Source organism: Labrus bergylta, chromosome 23, assembly GCF_963930695.1.
Source record: "Labrus bergylta chromosome 23, fLabBer1.1, whole genome shotgun sequence".
NCBI classification, from domain to species: Eukaryota; Metazoa; Chordata; class Actinopteri; order Labriformes; family Labridae; genus Labrus; species Labrus bergylta.
This window is the reverse complement of record NC_089217.1, coordinates 12,646,030-12,673,949: the sequence shown is the minus strand read 5'-3', so window position 1 is coordinate 12,673,949 and position 27,920 is coordinate 12,646,030. Positions and strand designations below refer to the sequence as shown.

The window sequence follows — 27,920 nt, the reverse complement described above, 5'->3', positions numbered from 1 at the left end:
ATATCTTGGCAGGTTTTTAAAAATCCTTTTAATAAAATATATTTTAAACAAACTGAACAGCTGAGGAAGGAGATTCAAACAGAACCAGTGATGAGTCAAGATGTGAGCTTAATAGATTCATTATTTATTGGAAAATGGATTAATAAATTAATTAATAGCCTATCAGTGATGTATGTAGGAGCAGCTGCAATCCAGTCCAGCACAGTCCGTGTCTGTGTTTGCGCATGTCTGTTTGTGTCCTCCTATAAAACCATCTGACAGACAGAGGGGAGCAGAAAAAGGGAGGAACCGCTCAAATACAATGATCTCTGAAGCTGGGAGCGACAGTCTGAAGGCCGAACACTTCCAACCAGAACCGAGCTTCTTCCCGGACTCCCCCGCCTCCTCCTCCTCCTCCTCCGCCGCCTCCTCCCCAGACTCCGGGCCTCGGAACCGCAGGGAGCCGCAGAGCAGCAGCGGCAGCATCGTCCCGGAGGAGAGCGGCAGCATCCAGCCGCTGGTGGCCGCCGCCCGCGTCATGACGTCGGGAGAATTTAACCAGAGCGGCCCGCTGCTCGCGCACAGATCCACGCGCAGCCTCATGTACAAGACTCTGTGCTTCCTGCTGCTCGTCTTCCAGGGCGGGGTCCTGGACTTCTACCTCATCATCTTCACGGACCTGTACTGGTGCTCCTGGATCGCCACGGACCTAGTGGTGGTCTCGGGCTGGGGTATCTTCTTCATGAAGAACGCGCGCAGTAAACGGGAGCGCGCCTGCGGCTTCCACCAGAAGAGCTCCATCTTCGGTTGCAACCTGGGTGAGTTCACCTATGCCTACCTGGCCTGGCTCATCTACGTAATCGCGTGCACCCCGAAGGTGGTGCTGGTCCTGGAGACGTCAATCCTGGAGCTGATCGCGCTGAAGGTGCCGTGCGGGCTGACCGGCTTCAAGGTGATCATGCTGCTGTCCGCGCCGCTCCTCTTCTGCCTCATCAACTCCATCATCGAGGACCTGAATGGAGCCACGCGCCACCACGCCCACAGCTGCTTCCTAAGCACGTGCCTGGACCTGCTGGACTGCTTCACGCTGCTGGAGCTGATGCTTCGCGGGGAGATCCCCACGGTGTACCTGAAGTACACGGTGCTGTCGGTGTACTTCGTGGCGCTGGCGGTGCCGGTGGTCTGGCTCTACGAGCTCACCGCCTCCGAGCTGCGCTGCCGCTGGCTGTGCGCGCGCTTCCTCACCTGTCTTCTGGTTAACGCCCCCTTGCTGGTGGTGCGCTGCTTCCAGGTGTATGTGTACAAGCTTCCGGTGTCCGTTTTCATGTTTAAGAACATCTTCCTCCTCGCCTGCGGGCTGCTCGAGCTCGTGGAGCAGTGCGTGGCAGTGCGGGGTGGGCGCAAGCACGCGGGTAGCAGCAACACGGCGCAGTTCTCACACTGCGTGTCCGAGAACGACATGTGTCCGCACGGGTATGTCAACACGCTGGCCGTCACCCAGTCCTAGATCCTGGACCGGGTTTATGACGAGGGAGTGGACCAGTGTGCAGCCTTCAGACTAAACTGGGAACTATTAAATCCTGCAGAAAGTTCTGGATCCCAATCCGAACCTCTGACTTTGGATGAAACTCAACAAACCTTCATGTCAAATTCTCTTCTCCAGCACTGAAATCTCCTCCTAACAGGTTCACACTCCAGGGTCCAGCTGACAAAACACATCATCTCAGTCAGGTGAGATTTTAGCCTCCAGCTCAGAACAGCAGCAGCCACCAGGGGCCGACAGTGCGCTGTGGCCCCCTGATGACCCCCCCCCCCCCCCCTACAGTTGAGCTTCCACTCACTCTTTTTATCTTTAAAGATCAATTGGCTGATTATTGTCAAGATTGAACACTTAAAAATGTTATAAACTGTCATAACAATGAAGTGAAGCAAAAAATATATCACCTTCATCCAAACAGTCTGTCAGCTACATTATCCTGCACATATCATCGGGCATGTGTGATATTCATCAGAGTCTTACATGCTGCCAACTTCCTGCAGGAGAGTCTGTGAGAGCCGTACATGAGAACAAATGGGAGAGGTGGAAGATTTGATTTATTCTCAACCGTTTGAGTCCAACTCTCAGCTTCAGTGACGGGTTTGAAAATAAATCTTGAGGGAAAAAGATCTCAACGTCCTCAAACCTCCAAATAAAACCAAATCTTCCACCTCAGTGCCCCGTAACATTTAGTGGTGCAGCGCAACCCCCCCCCCCCCTTTTCCTCCCAGGCTGTAGCTGCCAGCTCGTTATTCCAGCTGCGAGCGGCTCAGTCGAACACCTCGCTGTTTTAGCGTGAGGTGCTGCAGATTGATGAGCAGCATTCTCGTGGGCCGACACAGGAGCGGCTCTGTTCTGTGGAGGTGTTGGCGCTGACTCACCTCTTCTGAGAACTGTAAACACACCGACGGATTTTCATCTTTTCTGGACCTTGAACGCATCACGTGTACCAGCCTTACAACACCCCCCTCTTCAGCCCCGCCCACAGGTGCTACAGTCAGACACAACACCTGCAAACAGACCGGACCTATAGTGAGATGGACCTTCTATTGTGTGTGTGTGTGTGTGTGTGTGTGTGTGTGCCTCAGGCAGCTGCACAGGAATCAAACACACACCCACAGAGACAGACAGCAGGTGGACGTGTTGGACCTAAAGTGCACTTTGACTCCTCCCCCGTGTACAGAAATGTTTTTTATGGATGTCGTCTGCAGGTCTGTGCTCGTTCTGACCGTGAAGTTGTGTGTGTGTGTGTGTGTGTGTGTGTGTGTGTGTGTGTGTGTGTGTGTGTGTGTGTGTGTGTGTGTGTGTGTGTGTGTGTGTGTGTGTGTGTGTGTGTGTGTGTGTGTGTGTGTGTGTGTGTGTGTGTGTGTGTGTGTGTGTGTGTGTGTGTGTGTGTGTGTGTGTGTGTGTGTGTGTGTGTGTGTGTGTGTGTGTGTGTGTGTGTGTGCCACAAACCAGTGCCACAAACAGGTTTCCTCCTCGGTCCTCCTCAAACGGACATCTCCGGCTCTGGAACTGTTCTTGTCCTTCAGTCCTCTAAGATCACTGGACTCTCCTCGTCTCTGCAGACGGTTTTCTCTAAAGACAAACTTTTTGGTTTTTTAATCGTTCAGTTGCTGAGGTTTTTCTTTCTTTGCTCAAAGATGAAAGGCTGTGCCGGTTCTTAGAAAGTTCCATTTTCAGCACACCTGCCACGACAGATGTTTGTGTCACTTGACTATAACAGTCACCTTCATGACCTCGTTACCTCGATTATTCTACATCCACGTGTAGTTTACTGAGCCCGGGAAAGATTACAAAGTGGTAACTTTACAACATATTTCACTACAGTTTGTTTCAAAGCAGACACAAAAAGACTTGTTAGAAACATCAGTGAATTGGTGAACATTGGTGAATCGTTGGATTTGCTCGTTGCAGCAGGAGAGTAAATATTCTGAATGGCCTCGTGCCAAATATTAAAATGATAGATGTGACAGTATTCAGTCTCCGTACGTTATTATCTGCTCGCCATGCTCGAGACCTGCTTCCTTTGAAAGGTGACAAACGAGCTCTGTGTGACCGGCGGTGTTGAAAAGGTGTGTTACAGGTGACTTCCTCTGTCGTGGTCACACGGACCTGCTGTGGTCATGTTGTGTGTTGTTGAGTTACAAACGTCTCTTAACATGAAATGTGTCCAATCAGAGGGGTCTAGATGATTTTAGTGCCTATTTTAAGTCATTTTAACGACGATAACGGGCCGAGTCGGGGCGTCCCACACAGGGACGGACTTTGGTTTGGTTGTGAGCGATCAGTGAGTGGAGATCAGAGGTCAAAGGTCAGAGGCTTTGAGTTGTCACAGTCGACTTTAACGCGGCGTGATGTTCCTTTAGTAAATGATTGTCCCGTTACACTGCATGACTGAACTGTTTTTATTTCTCTTGAAAAATATCTCATCACTTTTAAATTCCGCTGACACGTGCAGAAAAACGTCTCATGTCATCATTTAAGAAGCAAAAACAATCAAGTGTGAAGAGCTGCTGAGTTAATGAATGATCCGCAGACGCAGCGAGTTAAACTTCCTCATTCAGCTTCAATATCCTGTTTGAAGAATCTCTATTTCTGCTGTTCACATCATAAACCACTTTGTGTTTGTCAGGTTGATGTTTATATTAACGCTAATGAGATTGTTTTTACTTGAAATGAAAAAAAAACAACACTTTTACGATTTGAGATTTTGGGTCAATTGGCAAACAGAGGAGTCGCCCCCTGCAGGCCGTTTAGAGTTATTAAGCTACGTGAGTGTAAAAGGATGCTGTCACGTGGGATGTCATGATGATGTCGTGATGATGTCACAGCCATCATAGTTTCAAATGTTCTTGAGCTCATTCATAAGGTTCCATGATGACGAGGTCGATCCCGTTCCAAACCACGTTTTAAAATGATAAAAAAATCATCCAATCCTCATTCATATTTTGAACCAAAGAGAGAGGGCGCCGTTAGAAGCAAGAAATGATCCACTATCTGGTGTCCAGGACTTCTATTGTTGTTGCCGTGGTAACCAACCGGTATTGATATCATTTGATTTTGAATGGAATCATATCGATGATTAAAGTTCTGGTATCATGATGACCCAAATCCACGATGAGCCTTTGTCTCTAAAAATGTTTTATTTTTTTCTGGCTGCATTGATGAACTCTGCAGTGTTGATGTTGACCTTTGACCTCTCTGCAGAGCATGTAGTGCATCCTGCTTCTTCCTGCTTCTGTTTCTTCGATAAATATTTAAATATTATATTATCCTGCCAAAGTGTTCTCAAAGTTCTATTTTATACTCTTTTGTATTATTTCCTCGTGCCAGTAATCTGCTAGACACTGCGTCTGTATCGAGCGCTGTTCAAAGGCTTTCTAAAAATCTTAGTTTGTATTTGCACATGAAGCTTGGCGCACAAGTTAACCCTTTGTTTCCTCCTCAATCAAAGATGTTTGGCCTGCATGAACGAGCACAGAACATGAACACGGGGAGAGTACCAAAGGACATTAAAGGAGCCCATGGTGTCACCAGGATGTTCCTCCTCCTTTCACGTGAACACTCTTCTGTTGGACTCTCCTCGTCTCCATGGCAACGACGATCTGTTGTGTTCAGACAGGATGTGCTGTTACTGTGCTGTTGAATCTGTGCTGATATAATCATGATAGATGTGCTGTAGATGTAACACGGAGCATTCTGTGCGTTAACTCAAATAAATCTGAACAAATCAAACTGAAACAAGAGATGCTTATTTGAGCTCAGAATATGTGCAAAGGCCTTTATTCACAAAGCTTTTATTGTGAAAGGACATTTCATTTTTACACAAACTTCCTGATCACAATCGCATAAATACTTTAACTCCATTTTTACCATCGCTGAACATCAGAGAAACAGATGCTCCAGACACTTTGGAGTCACAACCGAAGACTCAACATGAAACTTTTCAGGTTCAACGTTACATAACATCTTTACACTGAGTTAAATTTAATGTTTCAAACTGCAAAAATCCAAGTGCAAAAAGTACAAAAATCACAAAAAAATGAAAAACAACCAATAACTGATTTAATGAGTCGTTAAGTTTCACTGTACCAGCCTTCCGGGCTCAGACTTGTGTGGATAAATATGTAAGAGAAGTATTTAAAACTGAATCCATCGACCAGGGAGAAGATCCATCAGGGGTGGGCAACTGGCGGCCCGGGGTCCACATGCGGCCCCCATCAACCCTCAATGTGGTCCTCAGGTCAATTTTTACATATCAATGAATTGGAAACATGAAGAAAACATGACAAATTCTGCCATGACATCATGAAAACCAGAAATATGTCCATAATAATATTTGATCACTGGTATATGTTGAGTTAAATTTGAGACATAATTGACTGTAATCGTTTTTGTATCCTATAATTTGGCCCTCTGGCAGTTAGAACTAAATGAACTTGGTCCTTGCTGTGACCAAAGTTGCCCAGCCCTGATCTAGAAGGTCGAGCCTTTGGGTCGATGATGAAAACAATCTTTAGGTTTAGGAACTGAGTCAACAACCAAACTTGAAAAATAAAGGGTTAAAGATATCATGAGAGTTATACAAATCTTCAACCCACAGGAAGTTGCTGCTTTGACTTGTTGATATTTCGGATTTACAACTTCCAGTCAGTTATAAAAAAAAAAACATGAAGCCTGCACTTCCTCCAATGACCACTATGCAGCATCCAAAGAAAACTGTGTAAATGATTCCATCATTTCTTCTTCTTCTCAAAATGTCCAGATCTTTGCAGATCCAATCACATCGTCCAAACCATCGTCCACACAAACCATTGAAGATCTACATTACTTGTTTTCTTTGTTTGAAAGCTTAATCGTTAGTCATTGATTTATTTTTATTGCACTTAAAAAGCAAAACAAAAAAACAAAAAAAACATAATAAATCAATGGAAAAACAGACAGTACATAATGATTAGTTAATTAACAAAATTTACATTTTGAAAAAAATGTGCTGGAGGAGCCAAATAAACCCAGAGGGGCTTGTCGAGTGGCCCTCCTAAAGAGAAGCATGTAACACAGAGACATACTATTAATGTAGTCCAAGCAAAAACAATAAAGCTAACAAGAACACATACTCAATAAGGTGTAAAAGAAAGCAAAACAAGAAAGAGACAAATGAAAGAAGAGGGGAAATAAGCTCTTATTGCAGAGATGATTATGATGGTTTTGATTATGATTGGTTAATTGGCCAAGCAGGAAATAAATGGTTTGTTTTTTAAATAAGTTGAGGCTGGTGCTGTTTCTGTGATTATGTGATGGGGTAAATCGTTCCAACAATGAGGTCCTCTGAATCTGATAGAGAATTGAGAAAAAGATGTCCTGAAAAATGCAGAATGAAGTAAGCTGGCTGAACTTGTGTTGCAATGATGGATTTGAGAATTGAATTAAAATATATCTTTAAACAGACGGGGAGTAAGTTGTTGACTGATTGGAAAACAAAAATACATATCTGAAACTGGTTTAGGTAGAAGATCTGGAAAATTCTTAGGGACTGGAACAAAGGAGTAGAGCTGCTAAATCTGTTGGAGAAAGTGATCATTTTGATGAACCGTTTTTGCAGAGAAGAAATGCAGTTGAGGTTGCTTTTAAAGGTGCTAGCCCAAACAATGTTACAGTAGAGTCAGAAATGAGATGTATGGATAGATCATAGTGTAATATAAACTAAGAAGGATTTTTCTTCATAGCAGATGCATTATTCTTCTGATGACTCCAATATTTTTGGATATTTTGTTTTGCTATTTTGCCTGAAATAAGTGTTATATATTTTTCCAGGTGAGATTTTCATTTATGATAATTCCAAGAAATGTAGTAACAGTTACCCTTTCTACGATATTATTGGCAATATATACATTGGGAAAAGTACATTTGGTCTGTAGGTTTCTGGGTATAAATGTATGAAAAGACAATAAAAGACAATAAAGATAGAGTTCTGCTGTCCAGTTCCACAGGGTTTGGACCTCCAGGTGATCTTTGTGACCTTGCAGGTGATAAGTGGTTGATAGAAGTCAGTGAGACTCAGTCAGGACTTTTTGCTGGGATGGCCTCCCTCCTTTCACGTTGTTCGTCAAATACCTGAGATTGTCCTGAAACAGATCCTCCTACAGGACTCTAAGAGCCTCGTGGATCTTTGAAAGGGGGTGTTTGATTTAATGAGATAAAGCTTTGATCTGATCTCTTTCCACTCGACTCCAGAACCTTGTACACCTCAAACTCCACAATCAATGAGAGGATGACTTCAGCTGGAGAGAAATATCCACTTTGCAAACTGAAATGAAAGGTCTGTGGGAGGTTTAAGTCCTGGGAGTCCTTCGGGGTCAACTTTAAAGGGTACTCAGGGATCCAAATGGGGTAAGTTCTAAGACTGTTAAAGTTGGTCAAAGTTTAACTCTTATTTTACTGACGGCCTTTAGACAGATCAGTTTCCTTCAGGTTGTTCATCAGAGTATGCGAGACTGTCCTGCAACAGCTCTTCCTGCAGCCTCCTCAGAGCTGCCAGTGGATCTTTAAAAGGGGGTTCTTGTTGAGAGGACATTTTGGAGATGTAGCCTTGATCTGATCCACTGATCTGACCCTTTCCAGCAGACTCTAGAATCTCCTCGACCTCCACGGGCTGAGAGGGACTGTTCTCCACTTCTGGTAAATATTCACTCTGGATGCTGGCGTGAGAGAATTCATGAGGGTTTGAGTCTGAGGAGTTCTGAAGGACAGAGCTTCTCTGGTCTGGTTGGGAAGAGATTTGGCTTACAGGTTCAAGGGAATCCCCTTCATCGTCCTCGCTGGGACTCTGACCCGAGGGTTCGACCTGAAGCAAGGGCCAGTTGTCCCTTGGTGGTGGTGGCATGTTGACAACAGGCTCAGCCAAGTAGACAGAAACTGGAGAGGGGCTTTGGTGATCTGTAAACACTTGGACCAGGTTTGAAGGATACTGGTTGGCTTCAGGGTTCACAAGAGGAGTAAGTTCGATCACTGACGACAGCTGGCACTCTGCGTTCAGTTCAGGTGTGAAGACATGGACACTGGGACCACTTTCATTGATTTCTATGTCACAGATGCAGGCAGGAGGTCCGTCTCGAATCAGTGGAACACACTCTAGGACTGGAGGAATCTGCAGCTGGTCAATGAGCTGCTTGGACTCAGTCATGACCTCCTCTTCAACGTCCATGCACTCCTTCTCAAACCAATCCGGGTTTCCCAGCTGGAAGGCCTGGAAAGTTTCAATGGCGTTCTTTAGAGCACTACCTGAGGGACAGTTGAAGTATTCGTCTCCTCCGATGCCCTCGATATGTTTGACATGACCAGACTGATACTTCTCTTCATCCAGGATGCGGAAGTACAGCTCTTCAAAGTGCTTCATCAGCTTGTATTTGACTGCGATGTCAAAAACTGACGGCACATCGTGTTGGCTGCTGATGTCATCAAAGTAAGCCACCATGTACTTTCCCAGCATTCCTGCCTGGTGCATTTCAGGTAGGAAGAGGTTCAGGAAAGGAGTGAGCATGTCATCTGTAGGGGACAGATAATCTTCCCTCAGTACCACCCGACCCTGACCGCACATGGCTCTCCACTTTGCCTGGACGCCCCGCGAGCACAGCACCAAGATTTTGTCAGAGGGATTTTTGAGCTGCTGCCGTTGCCACTCGAGCCAGCGGAGACGACCCACCATGCCGACTGAGGTGGTATCCAACAGATCCACGAGTACCTTGGTGCCGCACTTAGCCTGGAGGAAGGCGCAGAGCTTCAGCACGATGTCCCTGTAGAGGCTGTGATCCTGGGAGTAGATGACCAGCACTTTGGGAGGCTGTTTAGGCAGCTGTAGGTTCTTTCCTCTCACATGGGCTGGAGCGGGAGCAGTTTTTCCTGAAAGTGCACAAGATGATTCATAGTTATTTAATTTAAGAACTTGATGCGTTCTCCCCAATGGAGCGCCACCTGGCTCGGCCATCTATTGCTGTGAATGGCTTAAACTCTTTACCTACAAAGTCTGCCTTCTGGACTTTCTGCGAGGAGCTTTTTAGCTCTGTATACTTGTTTGTCACGGCTGCATAGAAAGCAGCAGTGATGCCCTTTGAAAAACTCCATGTTGACTTTTTGTCTAAGGTCATCTTACTATTCTCTTAATGCTTTCAAACTGAAACTTCTCCAATGACTTGGTTAGGTTAACAAACAGATCGAGCTTTGGGGAAGAAATACTGAATCTTTCTTGAATCACAGCGCTCTCCTGGTCGAATGTTCTTTGGTAGACCTTTTGGTGTTCCTGGCCAGTCACAGCCCGGCTGATTAAAGCTGATGGAGTGCAATGTATCTGTGACTAACCTGGTTTCCTGCAGAGGACAAACACCACAGCGATGGTCACCAAACACATAAACACAAATCCCAATGTGACGAATGTGTACGGGGGGACAGCGGGGACATCTGTTGGGTTCACTGTGGACATCAGAAAACAGATTTTGGATGAGTTCTTCTGTTTTTACAGAGTAAACTATGACCGCCATAGATCCAGTGGTGGATTCTGAGTGAATACTTGATGTAGTTTTTAAACCTAACAGAGCGGACTACAGCAACCTGACTTAGGAACTATTTCCCCTTTGCTTTAATTCATGACATGACACTACATTAGCAGGTTTAGTGTATCCCACATTCGACTTCTTTTTCTGCAGAAATGTAGCCCACAAGTATGAGTTTTAGAGGGACATAATATTCTGATTTATCTCGTAATAAAAACCAGGTTTCCTTCATGTTGGTTTAAAGGTGGACTTTTACTCTTATAACATTGTTTTACTGCACAGTTGGTGAGAATAAAACCAATTAGTCCACGTTAGTCCTCATTTCTCTCTCACTTGTGTTGTTCACATTTAAGGTAAACGTCTTGTATCTGCAGCATTCAGTCTCTCTCCTCCTCAGCCCGGAGAGTCGGAGAGTGATAATTAAAGTAACAGTGATGCTTCATACCTTTTTTCTTTTCAGTACAAATATTAAGCGTCCTCTGTAGACGAGTACAGTCCTGACCACAGGATGGGAACAGTGGTTTGATCTGCAGTGAAGACATAATCCTGTTAGCTCTCAGGTTTAATGAGATCATTGATATCACAGAGAGTTTAAACTAACATCAGGCAGTGTTAGATTTACCTCTGCATCAAATTGGCAGCAGGAGAGCGGCCATTTATGAAGGCTGAATGTCACATTCAGGGACGTCTGCTTGGTCTGGAGAACAGAAATATTGAATTTAGTCTGAACATTTAAGCACAACGATTGTCACTCCAAATGTTTAGGTGTTTGACTTTAAACCTGGTACATCTGAGCGCCTTCATGTTTGATATGATGCTACTAGTGAGTGTCATCAATGTTTACGTACAGGTTTCAGACCAGCACAGGTCATCATAGAAAAAGTGGACATGAAGTCAAATCAAGGTTTGTGGAATACTATTTTGAAACCTTGAGTTTGGCATTTTGATGTTGACATCTTTTTGTTTTTTAGCCAAAGGTGACTGAAATTTTGACAAAAAGGTGACAAGACATTGTAAAGCCTCTGGCCCAAACTCCTCCCCCTCTTTCTGGTCTCTTTGATTCTAAATGGGACCATTATTTACTAAATGAGCAGTTCAACTTCTCCCTCTTATCCAAATATGTTCCCTTCCTAAGACAAAATGTTCTTACTGAAAACATGAACAAGCGTCTCCTCAGACCTTCTTTCAGTAAAACCAAGCTCTAAAGAAGACGTTATTCAGTGTTGTAGACTTGTCAATCACAGTTAGACCCGCCCTAACTCCTCCCCTCTCCCTGGTCTCTTTGACTCTGAACGATTCATGATTTACTAAATGAACAATGCTGTATTGAAGAAGACGTGAAACTAGAGACTGCGACCACAAACTCATTAAGAAAATGTTTATTATAAACCTGGAGGAAACATTCCCTTCTAACATACAGCTTGTGATCAGTCCCCATCGAGCCCCATGTTAAAATGTCTAACTTTACAGCTGCAGTTCCTCCTGTGTCCACTGGAGGCTAAATAACAAAAAGATTGCGGCAGCAGCAATGCAGAACTTCAGATTTAAAAGCTCCACGAATAACCAGGTGGTTTAAAGACTAGTCACCCTCTTCTTAGTCAGAATCATTTTTCCTGATCAGATCATTTTACCTTAAAAGAATATTTCTGCTTTTTGTGAGAAAATTGGAGCTGTCATTTCAGGTAACACTGACAATATTTGATATATAACGAGAAAAAGATACACCTTTCAGGGAAACTGTGCAAATAAATGTAAATAATCTCCTAAAAAAACTCTGCAGGGTTGCTTCTTGAAACGTGTACATGAAGATGTGACATGTCGGCCCTTAAATGTGGCGATGTTGTAAATATAATGATGCAACATTTAAACAAACTGCACATGAAGGCAGCACAGACTCTCCTGAGCTCAACTAAAGCACCAAAGTGGGCTAAAAAGTAGGCTAAGGTACAACTCACAGAGGAACTTTTAATGATCAGCCACAGTTATGTTCTGGGTCAGATCGCTGGGATGTAAAACCAGTTCTTACCCTGTTTGCTCGCTCTACATGTTTGTAGTTTGTAGTGGAGCAGCGGACGATCATGACGTACTCGTCACAGAGCGAGTCGGGACTGAAGCTGACGGTCAGAGCTGATCCTTGTGCAGACAAACTGAAGTTTGCCTCCCACATACTCCCTGCAGCACACACACACACACGTTACACACCATTTATAACACCCAGTCAGTCTGATGGAGGATGAATCACTCACCTCGCTCTGCGCAGAACTGGGTCATCTTCATCCTGGGATCTTCACAACCTGGTGAAAACAGATTTAAAGAATGTAACGAACAGAGGACTTTAACAGTCTGTGTTTAACAGCTGCTGTGGTGAGCGTCTCAGAAGCCTCAAAACCTGTTTGGGTTGATTTTCTGTCAATGATCCAGCACTAAACCATCTTATTTATTTATTTAACAAATAACTCAGATTAACAGTTTCATCTTTGGCTCTATGATTCTAAACATGATGATCTACGGGAAGATTCAACCAGCCCAAAGATAAATCAGCCGAGTTGAAAATAAAATAAAGATCCATCATCTGGTTTTTGTTCACAATGAAGTGGACAAGTTAGCAGAAACATTTTCAGACCGCAGGAACTTTTTCATGGCTCCAAAACCCCCTTCTTTATTAGGTGTCTGCATTTGCACCGCCACGGTACCAACTCTGAAGCAGGCGCTAAAAAGGATCCTCTTAAGGGAGTTCTGGGAACTAAAGAAGTTCATAGTTCGGTGCTGTGCTGTGCTTTGAGTGTTCCAACGGTTCTTAGAAACTAGGCAAAGGTTCCTGCGGTCTGAAACCTTTTACTTCGTAGAACCCCGTTTAGAGGAACCTTCTCAGCTCCTGCTTCAGAGTTTGGGTCCCGACACATGGCCAGTTAGTTCATTGCAAGTCATAGTGCATTATTTTCCCATGATGCACCTGTTTTATGAAACAGATGTGTAAAGTTGATATTTCCAATTTAAAGTAATATCTCGCTCTTAGACTTTAGGACTCCCAGATGTTCTGTGTTTGAGCCGTCCACTCATCCCACAGAGAATCATTTTGTTGGACGATGTGAAGAAGATCAGATCTCCCCAAACCCGCTCATCGCTTCAGCTGTGGAACAAATACAAACCGACCTTTCAGGTGTAAATAATCCAAAATGTTGTTTGTTATTAAACTCACCGGGAACGGAGATGTCGGCGCTGACGTCGTAGTAACTGTGTCCTAACTCTGGTTTAGGGATGTTAAAGACGGAGACTTTGTAACTCTGACCGGGCTCCACCACCAACATGTCTGCAGAGAACGCCCACTGAGACACAACATAACACATCTGTCAGAGGGACACACCTGAGACACAACATGACACATCTGTCAGAGAGACACCATGGAGTTGCTCTGTGGTAACCACCAGGAGAGAACAGGATGTTTGGGTTGCTTAGCAACAGTCTAGTTTCACTTTAACTCTGGAACTAGTTGAGTTGGTGGAGTTAGAAACGTATCTCTTGTTATTTTTTTTTTTGTTCTCATTGTTTTCTGCTTGTTTAACTGTTGTATTAAAGTAACATCTCACTGTAGAGAGATGTTGTTCTGGATATCGGCCTGATATTGGTGTCAATATGAAACACAGGTATAGTGTTTGAGGAGGTGATGGTCTCACCTTCTCCCCCGACGGACTCCTCATGGGCAGAGTTTCTGTCAGAGAGAACCGAACACAGCGGTTCTCGTTGGTCGGCAGCACCAGGACGTGTAACTCTGTGGCGTTCAGGTACCGAATGCTACCTGCACAGGTGCACACAGCTCAGGTCACTATGTCATCATTATTCTATCACATAGAGATGACTTACTGACAGCACACATGCTCACCGTCATCCTTTATCTTCCACTTAGAGAGCAGGAACGGCTGCAGCTGACCCGCCTCATCCCGCCTCGTCTCCACGGAAACCTGCAGCTCCTCAGGACCGCTCGGGGTGTATTCATTCACAACCAGCCAGCTCCTGTCCATACAGTTAGCTATAACACACACACACACACACACACACACACACACACACACAATGTTCATCCTTCTCTATGTTAACTGCGCAGCTCACTACTATCATTGAGATGAAAACTGGGGCATGCCGTCATCTCCTCGTCTGACACTGACCATGCGGCGGCGGCAGAGGTGGCGTGTAAATACCTCTAAAGAAGCTATCAGTCTTCTCTCTGATGGTCTCACTTCCTTTAGGTCATAAAGAGGACTACATATTTTTGTTTCTTTTGATCATATGTGATGGGGAGATAGCTCTCGTGCCAGCTTTCTAAGTATTATAATATATTAATGACTAATAATTAAAGGTCCAATCAGTGAGATGTGTTAAATGATTAAGTGACCTTACTATATGATTAGACATTAAGGAAACATGCTATGAGGAAGTGCTGGCTTCTCTGACAACAATGCAGCAGTCAGTATGTCCTCCTTCTAACTTTAGATTCTGCTCCTGAATGCTCTGGATTTGTTTGGACCAGAGAAGGTAGGCGGTTTTAAGGCACCCCCACATGACCGTTTTGGACACCCCTCGGTTTGCCAGATATGAGAGCAGTTATCAGGTCAAACCAACAGGTGTTGCAGCGATGGAAGCGGGCAAGAGAAGTGGTTCAGATAGAAGTGATTGTACCCGACCTAAAAAGCCTCTGCATGTTTCTAATAAGCTCCATGAGCAGAAACGTGCTCAAACTAGGATCAATATTGGAGATGCTTTTGAAAAATGGAGAGAGGTTAGAACACAGAAAGGTTTACAGACTGATACATCTGGATCAAAGGCTACTCACTCTCCATGATGTCACACTTCAAACCCTGAAACAGAAAAGAAAGAAAGAAATCAAAAAACAGGTAGATTATAAATGTTTACCTGTTTACTCAGCTAGATTACAACACCTGAACAGTTGAAACAGAATAGGCTATATGATATGATAACTAAAGTAAACATTATATATATTCAGCTGAGCTCCTCAAACGGCTTCAGATTGAAGATTCTTTCAGATTCTTTGTTCAGTTTTCCGACAAAAGCAGAATCACCTGTCGGTCCTGAACCTAGGTGACACTTCACAGAGCTTACCTGTTGTGAGCAGTTGAGGGGGCCCCGTGATGAGACCCTCAGAGTGACGGACACAGACACACACAGACCCACAAAAAGCGTCCGTAGAAGAAGAATCATTGTCGACAAAGTTTCATGAGTTCAGACTCCATCAGAGTAAAACTTCACACTGCGGCGGAAACTTAGAAAGACTTCCTGCTTTATACGTAAATCGCCTGTCCTGTTTACCGTAACTGACATCATGATGCGTTCACTGTGCCTCGGAATACAGAGGCACACTGTGCTCACCCAAAAGACAAAGACCCCTCTGTGCTCAGGTAAGGTCAGGAACATCACCTTTAGCTTTAGAGAGCGGCAGGTTTCAAACCTGTCCACAGGAGGACAGTGTGTGTTTGTTCACAGAGTTAGGTGTCCCATCAGTCTCTTCTATGATGACATAAGGGATGTACAAATGTCTTCCATTCATGTGGATTTTTTTCTGCCTGGATGAGTGTTTATTTTTTTAAAGCAGATTGTCTCTGTAAAGCCTGAGAGAGAAGGTAGAATATATATTTATATATTTCAGACTAAGCTTTAAAAGAGCCTGAATCTTCCTTTGTAATGACTTGTTGTGAATTGTTGAACCACATTGACTGTATTTCTGCAGGGTTGTACACTTTGTGTGCATGCTAATTTCTACCAGAATGTTTTTATCCCCACAGACCTTGAATGCATCACAACCTTATCTTCAGATCTCACAGGAACATGTTGGGGAGAGTCTCAGTGACCTGCAGACACATTTCAGATCTCCATCCTGATTACAGACAAGAAGAGAAGATATGTGGGCTGAGTTTAAAGTGTGCATGAAATGATCAGAATGTGTGTGTGTGTGTGTGTGTGTGTGTGTGTGTGTGTGTGTGTGTGTGTGTGTGTGTGTGTGTGTGTGTGTGCGTGTGTGTGTGTCATCTTCAAACTGAGTCAGAGTTTTTTTTTATTAAACTCTTCTGCCCACTCTGATCTAAAGGAAACGTTAATATTTCACTTGAACACGACAGGAAGTAGAGCGGGAGGAGGACTTAGTCACTTCTACACAGCTGCATTTTCCCTTATTCACCACCAGGGGGCAGAAGAACACCTCACTGCAGCAGAAAGATCCTCTGTGTGTTCTTACAGTCTGCATGTATTTAAAGTCATACCTACCTAAGAATGTGTGTACCTTGCTGGTTGCTGTGTGTGATCCAGGTTCCAGTAGGTGTGGCTGGGTCAACGTGAATTAAGAAGACCTGAACCCTATGTTCCCAATCCATAAGAGCAGACCGTATTTCCTCATGGGGGGGAGACGAGGGGAAGGAGAGACACAGACACGTCACTCATCACTCCTTCTCTCATGCATCACGACTGATTAACTAACGTCCACACGTGTGTGTGTGTGTGTGTGTATGTGTGTGGCCACCAGGCCATCAGCACCCTTGTGTCCTCTCTCAGCTATCAGACTGCGTTCACTCGCAGCGTTAAGTGGCATGACTGATTCTCGTGGTTGTTCTTTTGCACATGTGGGTCAGTTTAGGACCAAGACCAGTTCCCACAGGAGTCTGATATAGGCCACATTCTAAAAAAACAACATGAACAGCCAATCAAAAACATCAGATCTGAACAAAAGCATTAAGGAGACACACGTGTGCCAGTGCAGGTTTCAGTGCTGCTTTAAAAAACAAGATGGCTGCCACTGAAACATTCTGAATCTGCTGTTATGTCACTGTTGGTAACTGAACCATGCCATGACACATGTCTCTGAGGTATGGTTCTGAAGAAGTCACATAAACTGTCCAGCAGCTCTCTCTGGTCTGCATCTGTCGTCAACAAGGTGAGCTGAGAGGTTCCAGGCCGGGACATGCTGGGCCAGAATAAGATATAAAGAAGGAGAAAGGAATGGAGGAACGTGATCCTGCAGACACAGGAACCTCTCCCAGCTCATCACAGGCAGCGTGATTATGACTGTGACTGTGACTGTGACGGAGGAGGTCATCTTATCTCTGCTGTTTATTCCCGACATTAGACCTCTTATCTCAGAATGTGAATCTGCTACATCCTGACATCAACATGTTTGTTAGTATCTCAGCGAGGTCTGCTCAGTGTCAGAGTCAGTACTCCATGTAAGGAGCAAGATCACAGAAAAAAGCACATCTGAGGTCCAGAGGCTTTTACAAGAAGACAGCAGAGCCTGAAGACGCGAATGGTTTCAAACATCACAATGAACCTGCAGAGTGTTTGTCTACCTCCCTCCCTCAGTCAGAGTATGAATGAGTGTTGGTCTACCTCCTTCAGTCAGAGTATGAATGAGTGTTTGTCTACCTCCCTCAGTCAGAGTATGAATGAGTGTTCGTGTACCTCCCTCAGTCAGAGTATGAATGAGTGTTCGTCTACCTCCCTCCTTCAGTCATAGTATGAATGAGTGTTCGTCTACCTCCTTCAATCAGAGTATGAATGAGTGTTTGTCTACCTCACTTCTTCAGTCAGAGTATGAATGAGTGTTCGTCTACCTCCGTCCTTCAGTCAGAGTATGAATGAGTGTTGGTCTACCTCCTTCAGTCAGAGTATGAATGAGCGTTTGTCTACCTCCCTCCTTCAGTCAGAGTATGAATGAGTGTTTGTCTACCTCACTTCAGTCAGAGTATGAATGAGTGTTTGTCTACCTCCTTCAGTCATAGTATGAATGAGTGTTGGTCTACCTCCTTCAGTCAGAGTATGAATGAGTGTTCGTCTACCTCCCTCTTTCAGTCAGAGTATGAATGAGTGTTTGTCTACCTCCCTCTTTCAGTCAGAGTATGAATGAGTGTTGGTCTACCTCCTTCAGTCAGAGTATGAATGAGTGTTTGTCTGCCTCCCTCCTTCAGTCAGAGTATGAATGAGTGTTTGTCTACCTCCATCCTTCAGTCAGAGTATGAATGAGTGTTGGTCTACCTCCTTCAGTCAGAGTATGAATGAGTGTTGGTCTACCTCCCTCCTTCAGTCAGAGTATGAATGAGTGTTTGTCTACCTCCTTCAGTCAGAGTATTAATGAGTGTTGGTCTACCTCCCTCAGTCAGAGTATGAATGAGTGTTGGTCTACCTCCTTCAGTCAGAGTATGAATGAGTGTTGGTCTACCTCCTTCAGTCAGAGTATGAATGAGTGTTGGTCTACCTCCTTCAGTCAGAGTATGAATGAGTGTTTGTCTACCTCCCTCTTTCAGTCAGAGTATGAATGAGTGTTGGTCTACCTCCTTCAGTCAGAGTATGAATGAGTGTTTGTCTACCTCTCTCTTTCAGTCAGAGTATGAATGAGTGTTGGTCTACCTCCTTCAGTCAGAGTATGAATGAGTGTTTGTCTGCCTCCCTCCTTCAGTCAGAGTATGAATGAGTGTTTGTCTACCTCCATCCTTCAGTCAAAGTATGAATGAGTGTTGGTCTACCTCCTTCAGTCAGAGTATGAATGAGTGTTGGTCTACCTCCTTCAGTCAGAGTATGAATGAGTGTTTGTCTACCTCCCTCTTTCAGTCAGAGTATGAATGAGTGTTTGTCTACCTCCCTCTTTCAGTCAGAGTATGAATGAGTGTTGGTCTACCTCTTTCAGTCAGAGTATGAATGAGTGTTGGTCTACCTCCTTCAGTCAGAGTATGAATGAGTGTTTGTCTACCTCCCTCTTTCAGTCAGAGTATGAATGAGTGTTGGTCTACCTCCTTCAGTCAGAGTATGAATGAGTGTTGGTCTGCCTCCCTCCTTCAGTCAGAGTATGAATGAGTGTTTGTCTACCTCCATCCTTCAGTCAAAGTATGAATGAGTGTTGGTCTACCTCCTTCAGTCAGAGTATGAATGAGTGTTTGTCTGCCTCCCTCCTTCAGTCAGAGTATGAATGAGTGTTTGTCTACCTCCATCCTTCAGTCAGAGTATGAATGAGTGTTGGTCTACCTCCTTCAGTCAGAGTATGAATGAGTGTTGGTCTACCTCCCTCCTTCAGTCAGAGTATGAATGAGTGTTTGTCTACCTCCTTCAGTCAGAGTATTAATGAGTGTTGGTCTACCTCCCTCAGTCAGAGTATGAATGAGTGTTGGTCTACCTCCTTCAGTCAGAGTATGAATGAGTGTTGGTCTACCTCCTTCAGTCAGAGTATGAATGAGTGTTTGTCTACCTCTCTCTTTCAGTCAGAGTATGAATGAGTGTTGGTCTACCTCCTTCAGTCAGAGTATGAATGAGTGTTTGTCTACCTCTCTCTTTCAGTCAGAGTATGAATGAGTGTTGGTCTACCTCCCTCTTTCAGTCAGAGTATGAATGAGTGTTGGTCTACCTCCTTCAGTCAGAGTATGAATGACTGTTTGTCTGCCTCCCTCCTTCAGTCAGAGTATGAATGAGTGTTTGTCTACCTCCATCCTTCAGTCAAAGTATGAATGAGTGTTGGTCTACCTCCTTCAGTCAAAGTATGAATGAGTGTTGGTCTACCTCCCTCCTTCAGTCAGAGTATGAATGAGTGTTTGTCTACCTCCTTCAGTCAAAGTATGAATGAGTGTTGGTCTACCTCCTTCAGTCAAAGTATGAATGAGTGTTGGTCTACCTCCTTCAGTCAGAGTATGAATGAGTGTTCGTCTACCTCCCTCCTTCAGTCAGAGTATGAATGAGTGTTGGTCTACCTCCTTCAGTCAGAGTATGAATGAGTGTTGGTCTACCTCCCTCCTTCAATCAGAGTATGAATGAGTGTTCATCTACCTCCTTCAGTCAGAGTATGAATGAGTGTTGGTCTACCTCCCTCCTTCAGTCAGAGTATGAATGAGTGTTGGTCTACCTCCCTCCTTCAGTCAGAGTATGAATGAGTGTTTGTCTACCTCCTTCAGTCAGAGTATGAATGAGTGTTCGTCTACCTCCGTCCTTCAGTCAGAGTATGAATGAGTGTTGGTCTACCTCCTTCAGTCAGAGTATGAATGAGTGTTTGTCTACCTCCCTCTTTCAGTCAGAGTATGAATGAGTGTTGGTCTACCTCCCTCCTTCAGTCAGAGTATGAATGAGTGTTTGTCTACCTCCTTCAGTCAAAGTATGAATGAGTGTTGGTCTACCTCCTTCAGTCAAAGTATGAATGAGTGTTGGTCTACCTCCTTCAGTCAGAGTATGAATGAGTGTTGGTCTACCTCCCTCCTTCAGTCAGAGTATGAATGAGTGTTGGTCTACCTCCTTCAGTCAGAGTATGAATGAGTGTTGGTCTACCTCCCTACTTCAATCAGAGTATGAATGAGTGTTCATCTACCTCCTTCAGTCAGAGTATGAATGAGTGTTTGTCTACCTCCTTCAGTCAGAGTATGAATGAGTGTTGGTCTACCTCCCTCCTTCAGTCAGAGTATGGATGAGTGTTTGTCTACCTCCCTCCTTCAGCCAGAGTATGAATGAGTGTTCATCTACCTCCTTCAGTCAGAGTATGAATGAGTGTTTGTCTACCTCCCTCTTTCAGTCAGAGTATGAATGAGTGTTGGTCTACCTCCTTCAGTCAGAGTATGAATGAGTGTTGGTCTACCTCCCTCAGTCAGAGTATGAATGAGTGTTTGTCTACCTCCCTCACAGCTCAAAGAGAGGAGCGAGACGCGAACACTGAAACAAAAAATGTGAGAGGGTTTCAGGCTGTGAACAAAAAGAGAGAGAGAGAGAGGGGGAGAGAGTGAGAGAGGGAGGGAAGGAGAGAGAGGGAGTGAGAGAGAGAGGGATGGAGAGAGAGAGAGAGAGAGAGGGAGAGAGGGGGGACAAGGATTTACAGAAACACAGCGAGCATTCAGATCAAATCCCTCGTCCTGTTTCTGCTTTGATGAAGTGACATGCTCATTCCTGACACTAACAAAACCTCTTTCATCGAACCTGATCATCGATCTCTCCACCGTTCACAACAAATTATTCTTTAAACACTAGACGTGTTGCTTTATGTCCTCTGTCCATATTTCAGTAACCCTCCTCCTCCTCATGGTCTGTGATCATTACTCAGACTGAGGGAGGAGAGGTACACGGACACGCTGCAGCTTTATTCCATATTTATGTTTAGACCTTTTATATGCTGCTGTATCGAGTTAAAGAGAAAAGACCAGAATAAAGTGTTTCTGATTCTAATCAACATTATGACTGAATCTGTCCTTTTTGTTTTCATTATAAACATGAACGAGGTAAACCCTCCCTTTCATGCTGACCTTTGACCTCAGTGTTTAAAGTGAGCCGCTCACTCGATGAGGGTCGCCTCTGATGGACCACAGAACTCGTCTCTGCTATTAAAGGAACATCCTGCACGCCATGCAGGTATCTGTGAATAACTTTGAGATATGAGGGAGAGTAAACAATGATTAAAGTCTCCTTATGTAACATAGACCAGAATAACTCCAGAATCTGTTCTTTGTACAGGGACATCAGAGCTCTGCAGACTGAACCTGCGTGCAGAGTAACCCAGGACCTCCCCACATCCAGAGAGACGCTCCAGAACATCATTTGTTCCACGGGACACTCAGCGTTATTATCCCGACATCCAAAAATCCAGAATTTGAATTGAATCATGTCCACTTTAGGCTTCTGTACCATTAATACTGTTTGAGTTTCTTTAGACTCTAAAAAAAGGTTTGCGTGCTCATATCATTGACTTATTTTATCTTTAGCAGGTCTGATACCTGCATGAACATCTAAAACATCAGCACACACACCTGAACTTACCTTTGGGGGGGACTCACACACACACACGCACACACACACCCCCTCCTGATGTCATCAGCCTGCAGCGTCTCTGCTCGGCTGCAGAACAGTGATCCAGAACTTTCTGTGTGTGTGTGTGCGTGTGTGTGTGTGCGTTGATCCAGGTGTGCTGGTGTCCTCTGTCAGGCCCAGGTGTGAAGGTGTGAAGGTGTGAGGGAGAGTCAGGTGGAGGTGAGGGAAAGTGGTCTCTTTGATTCAGTGACGCTCGGTTTATAAAGCTGACAGATTATTGCTGCATTCATGTGCTGCTCGGGCGCTCCAAGTTTCCGAGTATGGAAGAGCGAATGGAAAAATACAGAAAGATAAAATATATGATGAGTGATTGTTCAGGTGTCGACGTTGTTCTCCAAGCTGACGGTTTGGAGCAGCTTCTGGTATTCTTCCTCTTTAAAGTGTCTCTAATATTCCTCTTTGTTCAGAAACTCTGGCCACATTCAAACAATCAGACTTCAGTCTGATTGTTTGTTGTTCCTACTTCATCATCATAAGGGAAATTACATTACAGAATGAAAGTCAGAAACAGGAAAGGCTTACAGATTTATCCTTACATGGATGGAGCATAGAAACACCTCCCCCCCACCCCCCCGGCCTCCCTCACCGTCTCTCCTCCGCCCCTGAAGAACCTCCGCCCAGACAGCTGAGAGCAGAGGAGCCGGAGCTGCAGCGGAGGATTCAGACTGAACATGATCTGTGAGGGCCACACCTGATCCTAGACCTGGTCCTACATCTGATCCTTCACCTGATCCTAGACCTGGTCCTACATCTGATCCTTCACCTGATCCTAGACGTGGTCCTACATCTGATCCTTCACCTGATCCTAGCCCTGGTCCTACATCTGATCCTTCACCTGATCCTAGACGTGGTCCTCCAAGAACATGAATGAGATCAAGATCTGTGTCCTGGGTAGCGAGGGGGTCGGAAAGTCAGGTAAAAAAAATCTGGAAAAAAAACTGGGACTAGACGGAGGAGAGAAAGTGAGCGTCACCATGGTTACCGGTCTGTTTACCTTGTCTGTGTGTTTACCTGTCTGCAGCTCTGGTCGTGCGTTTCCTCACCCGGAGATTTATTGGAGAATATTCTTCTTCTTCAGGTGAGAGTCTGTTGTCGCTCTTTAATCAAACTATAAACTGTCTTAATTACACCTGTGAAACAGCGCCACCTGCTGGACGCTGTCGGTGAAACATGCAGTATGACGTTTACTGAGAGTAATCGATTACATTTAGTCAGTAAAAAGATCATCAGATCACTCGGCTGTGTTTCTGTCTTGATGCGCAGAGGGATGTGTCACATGTTAAACTCAACGTTTGATTTAAAATGTGCACTCAGAAGCGTCAACATCAGTGTGTGACGTTCAGGGCTGCAGGTCATGACGACATCGTTTTATACCATCATTAGAAACATCCGTCACACAGAAGATGCAGCTCTCTGTTTCATGTCTGATGTGATCGACAGGATGAGAAAGAGCTGCAGAGCTTCAGAGCTGAACATATCAAATATAAATATGATGCAAAATCATCACACTCACTTTAAATTTATCAAATCACCTTCATCTGCCCTGTAAAAATAAATCTCTGTGTGCTTGTGAGTCCTGTGACATGCAGCTCTGATCAAGATGTTTGACTATTAAAACCTGTTTTTTTTTTAAAATCTCTCTTTGTAACCTACGGTGGCCCTAAAGGTCAACTGCAAAAACATTTCATGAAACACAAAAACGTAGTACCCAAAGTGCCACAAGCTGGTGCCTGTGTTTTGAGCTTGTGAGAGTCTAAGTGTGACCGTTCTCTTGTGTGTGTGTGTAAGATGGTGAGAGGACTCCTCGGTGACCAGTTGCTGCAGGTTACTGTTCATGATCAGAGCAGATAGCGCACTGGACACACGCCGCTGTGTGGTCGATATTAAGTATTGTAGGATAAAAGTGTAACTCTGTTGTCTGTCACCGATCTGATGCTAACCAGCTAATCTGAGACTTCTGCTAATTGCTTCGTGCCGCTAGCTTCTCCTCCTGTAGCCGCCACGTTCGAGAAAAGTCACCGTATCTCTGGACCTGAATTTTAGGATTCACAGCAGATTTAATGATTATCATATGATCATGATCTCTCTCTCTCCCTCGCCTCCTCTCCCTCTTGTCCTCCACCTCTCTCTTTCTCTCTATTGTCTCTTTGTTTATTTTGTGTTTTATTGTCGATATTTAAAGTCATACTTTTGTCTCTCAGAGTGTATCTACAGGAAGCGTGTGAGTGTGGACGGGAGGCAGGTGAACCTGGAGCTCTACGACCCCTGCTCTCAGGTGAGGTCATGGCTCCTTTAATCCTGCAGCAGGATGACCTCTCTCTCTCTCTCTGTGACCTGTGTTGTTGTTTTATGACTCATTCATATCATTCAGAACATTTGACCTGATGGCGTCATTACAGAGTCCGTCTCCATGTTTCAGCCCTGTGACGGTAGACCCTCGCTCAACGATCAGATCCTCTGGGCTGACGGCTTCGTCGTGGTCTATGACATCAGCGATCACTCGTCCTTCATCACGGCTAAAGCCCTCGTTCACCTGATCAGACAGGTTCGCCTGGGGACCACTAAGAGGTACGCACTGAGGGATCAGTCTAGACCTGCTCTGTTTGGGTTCTCAGATAACATGAGACAGAATCTGACTTCAGACCGAAGTCAGACCAGATTTAGACCCAATAAGACCTGATCCAGATCAGATACAGATCATATCTAGACCGTATTCAGGCCGGATCCAGACTGGATTAAGACTGGATCCAGACCAGATTCAGACTGGAGTCAGACCGGATTCAGGCCGGATCCAGACTTGATTCAGACCAGATCCAGACCGGATTTAGACTGGATTCAGACAGGATTCAGACCAGATCCAGACTGGATTCAGACTGGATTCAGACAGGATTCAGACCAGATCCAGACCGGATTTAGACTGGATTCAGACAGGATTCAGATAGGATTCAGACCAGATCCAGACTGGATTCAGACTGGATTCAGCCTGGATCCAGACTGGATTCAGCCTGGATCCAGACCGGATTCAGACTGGATTCAGACTGGATTCAGACAGGATTCAGATAGGATTCAGACCAGATCCAGACTGGATTCAGTCTGGATTCAGACAGGATTCAGACCAGATCCAGACTGGATTCAGACTGGATTCAGCCTGGATCCAGACCGGATTCAGACCAGATTCAGACCAGATCGGATTCAGACTGGATCCAGGCTTAGGGTTATCCCTGTCTCTGTAAATAGTATATTTAAGGTATCAGGTCTAACATTTGGCCCTGCTCTGTGACTGACAGGGACGTGGACTCTCTGATCTTCCTGGTGGGTAATAAACAGGATCTGTGTCACCTGAGGGAGGTCGGCCGTGAGGAGGCTCAGCGTCTCGCTGCAGAGTCTCACTGTCACTTCTACGAGCTGTCAGCTGCCGAACACTACCAGGAGGTGGCGCTCATTTTCACGAAGATGATGCAGAACGCCTGCCTGGACAGCAAGGCCAAAGAGCGGCGAAGACGCCCAAGCGGGTCCAAGTCCAAGTCCATGGTCAAACTGATCAACAACGTGTTCGGGAAGAGGAGGAAGTCCGTGTGAAAGACGGGCGTCAGACTGGACTCCACTTTGATGTTTCTGTGATGACTTGAAATAAAGTTATAAATCCTTCTGGTGTAAATCTTATCATAGTATCATCATAAACATAGTGAGAACCTGAGGAGTTCTGTTTGGTTCTTCTTCAGTGGATCTGTAAAATACAAGAGCAGAAAAATCTCTGATTTTCTTTCTGGTGTAAAAATCACCGACCTGAAACTCCTCGGTGAGTTTGAAGGTTTGTGTTTTTTATTTCTGCTCATGGCATCCATGCAGGCATGAAGCTTCACAGACCCTGGATTTATGAGGGGGCTTATGGGGGTCTGTGAGGGGTTCTAGAGGGGGGGTCTATTGGGGGTCTGTGAGGTCCACACGTGCAGCAGAGCGGCTAACATGTCTCTGATGAAGACTCAAACATGAGGGTCCGGCTGCAGACTGTTCAGAGGAGGGTTCAGCCTCCTGACTGGCATCTTCTCCTTGTGAGTGACGGCTCAGTGAAAACAGCTGCAGGTCACATCAGCTCATCGTTCTCCTCTGAGACGTTTAAAAGAGAGAGACAGAGAGAGAGAGATAGAGAGAGAGAGAGAGAAAGAGAACAAGAGAGAGAGAAAGACAGAGAGAGAGAGAGAGAGAGAGAGAGCTTGAACACCAGTGAAAACAGGAGGGTCTCGTATGATCGCAGGCTGAGGTTTACTTTTTTTTGGGGGGGGGAGGGGACTATGAGTATCTACTGTGATAAATGAAAGATTAAACTGTTCATGATTGTGAGATAAAAAAATATTTATGAGGCAGGAAGTAGGAGTGAAGAGAAAAAGAAGTCATGTAAAAACAGGCTTTTTAGAATGGGTGTGTGTGACTTCCTTGGCTTCGGCAGCCAGCCTCTAGTGGTCACTCGAGGAACTGCAGGATTTTTCAACACAGAGGTTGCTGGTCGATTAAAAGACGACATTTGTTAACCTGTTAGCTACAGCTAAAGTAAACATCATTTACACTTGAGAATCATGGATACGATATGAAGATTTGAATGAATTATGGATATTAATGCTCACACAGCGTCTGTATTTAACCACCAGGGATGAAAAGACACTGATCCATCACTCACCTCAGCAAGAGGTGAGTGATGGATCAGTGCAGAGCAGAGAGGAGAGCTGCAGGAGTCATGGCGGGATGTAACCAGGGCATAAACAAAGATGGCGGTACTGTTAGGTGTGAGGGATGGGCGAATTAAGCAAACCGAGTGACATCATCCTTGGAGTGATATCGTGCTGTCGAGGATGACACCCAGACTCTTTACCTTGGGGGGGAGGGGGGGGGGTAGTGATTTATATCTGTCATGGAGCCGACTGAAGATGGAAGTTTGACCGTCGTGTCTCTGAGGGACTTTTTCTCCTCGTCCATTAAAACTCAAACTCTCAGAGAAGCTGAAGAGACAAGGATGAAATGTGAGATGATTCATCCCGAGAGTAAACACAAACCTCCCACATCGTCCTCCTCACCTGGTTATATAACAACGCCATGATGTAATGTTTGGATCACAGACAGGTGGCGGAGCTTCAGTCCATCTTACATTAAATATCAGAGCCAGAGAGTTTAACCAGACGGACAGAAGAAGGTTCAAACATGTCAGAGAGCTGAGGACCTAAAAGAAGACAGAGGTCAGATCACCTGACGAGTGCTCCAGAGACCGTCGATAAACTCATAACGGGATGTTTTTCTGAGAATACTCAGAAAAAATAGTCAAATATTTCCTCCTCAAAGATATTGAGATATATATAGATAAGCTGTTTCACCTCTGAGAGGTTTTAAAGTAAAAAGTTCAATGACCTCCTGTTGTGTCTCAGCAGCTCTTACTGATGAAACTGAGTTTGTCTCCCTCTGCTGGTCATGAAGCAGAAGTGCAGATTAAAAGGCTGAGCTGATGGTCGTCGTGTGAAATCTGAAGTAGAGTCATCGCTCTCCGTCTGCAGAGATGAAACTTTCAAGTCTTCCTCCGAGTCTCGTTCAGCGTCAGGATCAGTGAGCGGAAAGTCTCCGGAAAAAAAACGACCTGCAGAAAGCCGAAGAAATCGAACGGGCAGTGTGACGATGTTTGATTTTTATTTGAGATCTTCCAAGAGAATTATTTTTTTTACTAAAATAGATTTCAGTCAAAAGTTTTTCCTCCTGTTTGTGTTCATGTGAAAGTTTAAAATAAAACAAAGTAATTTAAATCTGAGTTTAATAATAAAGAGTTAAACACACAGAGACGAGTTTCAGAGTTTTATTTTTATTCTCTCTTCTTCACATTTATTTCTCAGTTTCAGAAATAAAAACATGAAAAACAAAAATAAAAATGTTTACCCTTTAAAGACCGCACCGTGAATAAAAGATATATATGATGAAGTATATAAAAAGTTATAATAAAAGATTTAATAAAAGGATTCATAAACTCTCCCAGGATTTCTCTCCTCTTTAGA

The 27,920-nt window shown here is 44.6% G+C and overlaps 4 protein-coding genes across 7 annotated transcripts in view; 2 read left to right on the top strand and 2 right to left on the bottom strand.

Moving 5' to 3' along the window:
* Positions 1–277: 277 nt before the first annotated feature.
* On the top strand, positions 278–5,254 carry tmem121b (transmembrane protein 121B). Its single transcript, XM_065951185.1, has one exon. It carries the CDS (start codon positions 302–304, stop codon positions 1,484–1,486), a length of 1,185 nt encoding a protein of 394 aa, XP_065807257.1. The 5' UTR covers positions 278–301; the 3' UTR covers positions 1,487–5,254.
* Positions 5,255–5,269: 15 nt separating this feature from the next.
* On the bottom strand, positions 5,270–15,370 carry il17ra1a (interleukin 17 receptor A1a). The gene is made up of 11 exons (XM_065951183.1): positions 15,181–15,370; positions 14,894–14,918; positions 13,946–14,092; positions 13,740–13,861; positions 13,265–13,391; positions 12,312–12,359; positions 12,092–12,237; positions 10,688–10,762; positions 10,511–10,592; positions 9,875–9,985; positions 5,270–9,418 (listed from the first exon to the last, which is right to left on the bottom strand). Exons 1-11 carry the CDS (start codon positions 15,277–15,279, stop codon positions 7,977–7,979), a joined length of 2,424 nt encoding a protein of 807 aa, XP_065807255.1. The 5' UTR covers positions 15,280–15,370; the 3' UTR covers positions 5,270–7,976.
* Positions 15,371–22,507: 7,137 nt separating this feature from the next.
* Positions 22,508–25,588, top strand: rergla (RERG/RAS-like a). The gene is made up of 5 exons (XM_020644702.3): positions 22,508–22,806; positions 22,913–22,969; positions 24,093–24,166; positions 24,311–24,459; positions 25,179–25,588. The coding sequence occupies exons 1-5, from the start codon at positions 22,755–22,757 to the stop codon at positions 25,468–25,470; spliced, it is 624 nt and encodes a 207-aa protein (XP_020500358.2). The 5' UTR covers positions 22,508–22,754; the 3' UTR covers positions 25,471–25,588.
* Positions 25,589–27,710: 2,122 nt separating this feature from the next.
* Positions 27,711–27,920, bottom strand: part of arhgef39 (Rho guanine nucleotide exchange factor (GEF) 39) — a 35,395-nt gene continuing 35,185 nt past the window's right edge. For all 4 annotated transcript variants that reach the window (XM_020644694.3, XM_065951487.1, XM_065951488.1 and 1 more), the window contains exon 12: positions 27,711–27,920. This exon is cut by the window's right edge. The gene's annotated coding sequence lies outside the window, so the exon portion shown is untranslated.

Bases quoted from the DNA above. Each gene is read 5' to 3' on its own strand.
- rergla (XM_020644702.3), top strand. From the start codon at position 22,755: ATGAATGAGATCAAGATCTGTGTCCTGGGTAGCGAGGGGGTCGGAAAG. The intron at 22,807-22,912 runs GTAAAAAAAATC...ACCTGTCTGCAG, and splicing joins CGAGGGGGTCGGAAAGTCAG to CTCTGGTCGTGCGTTTCCTC. The intron at 22,970-24,092 runs GTGAGAGTCTGT...TTTGTCTCTCAG, and splicing joins AGAATATTCTTCTTCTTCAG to AGTGTATCTACAGGAAGCGT.
- il17ra1a (XM_065951183.1), bottom strand. From the start codon at position 15,279: ATGATTCTTCTTCTACGGACGCTTTTTGTGGGTCTGTGTGTGTCTGTG. The intron at 13,862-13,945 runs GTGAGCATGTGT...GCACCTGTGCAG, and splicing joins GTGGAAGATAAAGGATGACG to GTAGCATTCGGTACCTGAAC. The intron at 12,238-12,311 runs GTGAGTGATTCA...TGTGTGCTGCAG, and splicing joins CCAGTTCTGCGCAGAGCGAG to GGAGTATGTGGGAGGCAAAC.
- tmem121b (XM_065951185.1), top strand. From the start codon at position 302: ATGATCTCTGAAGCTGGGAGCGACAGTCTGAAGGCCGAACACTTCCAA.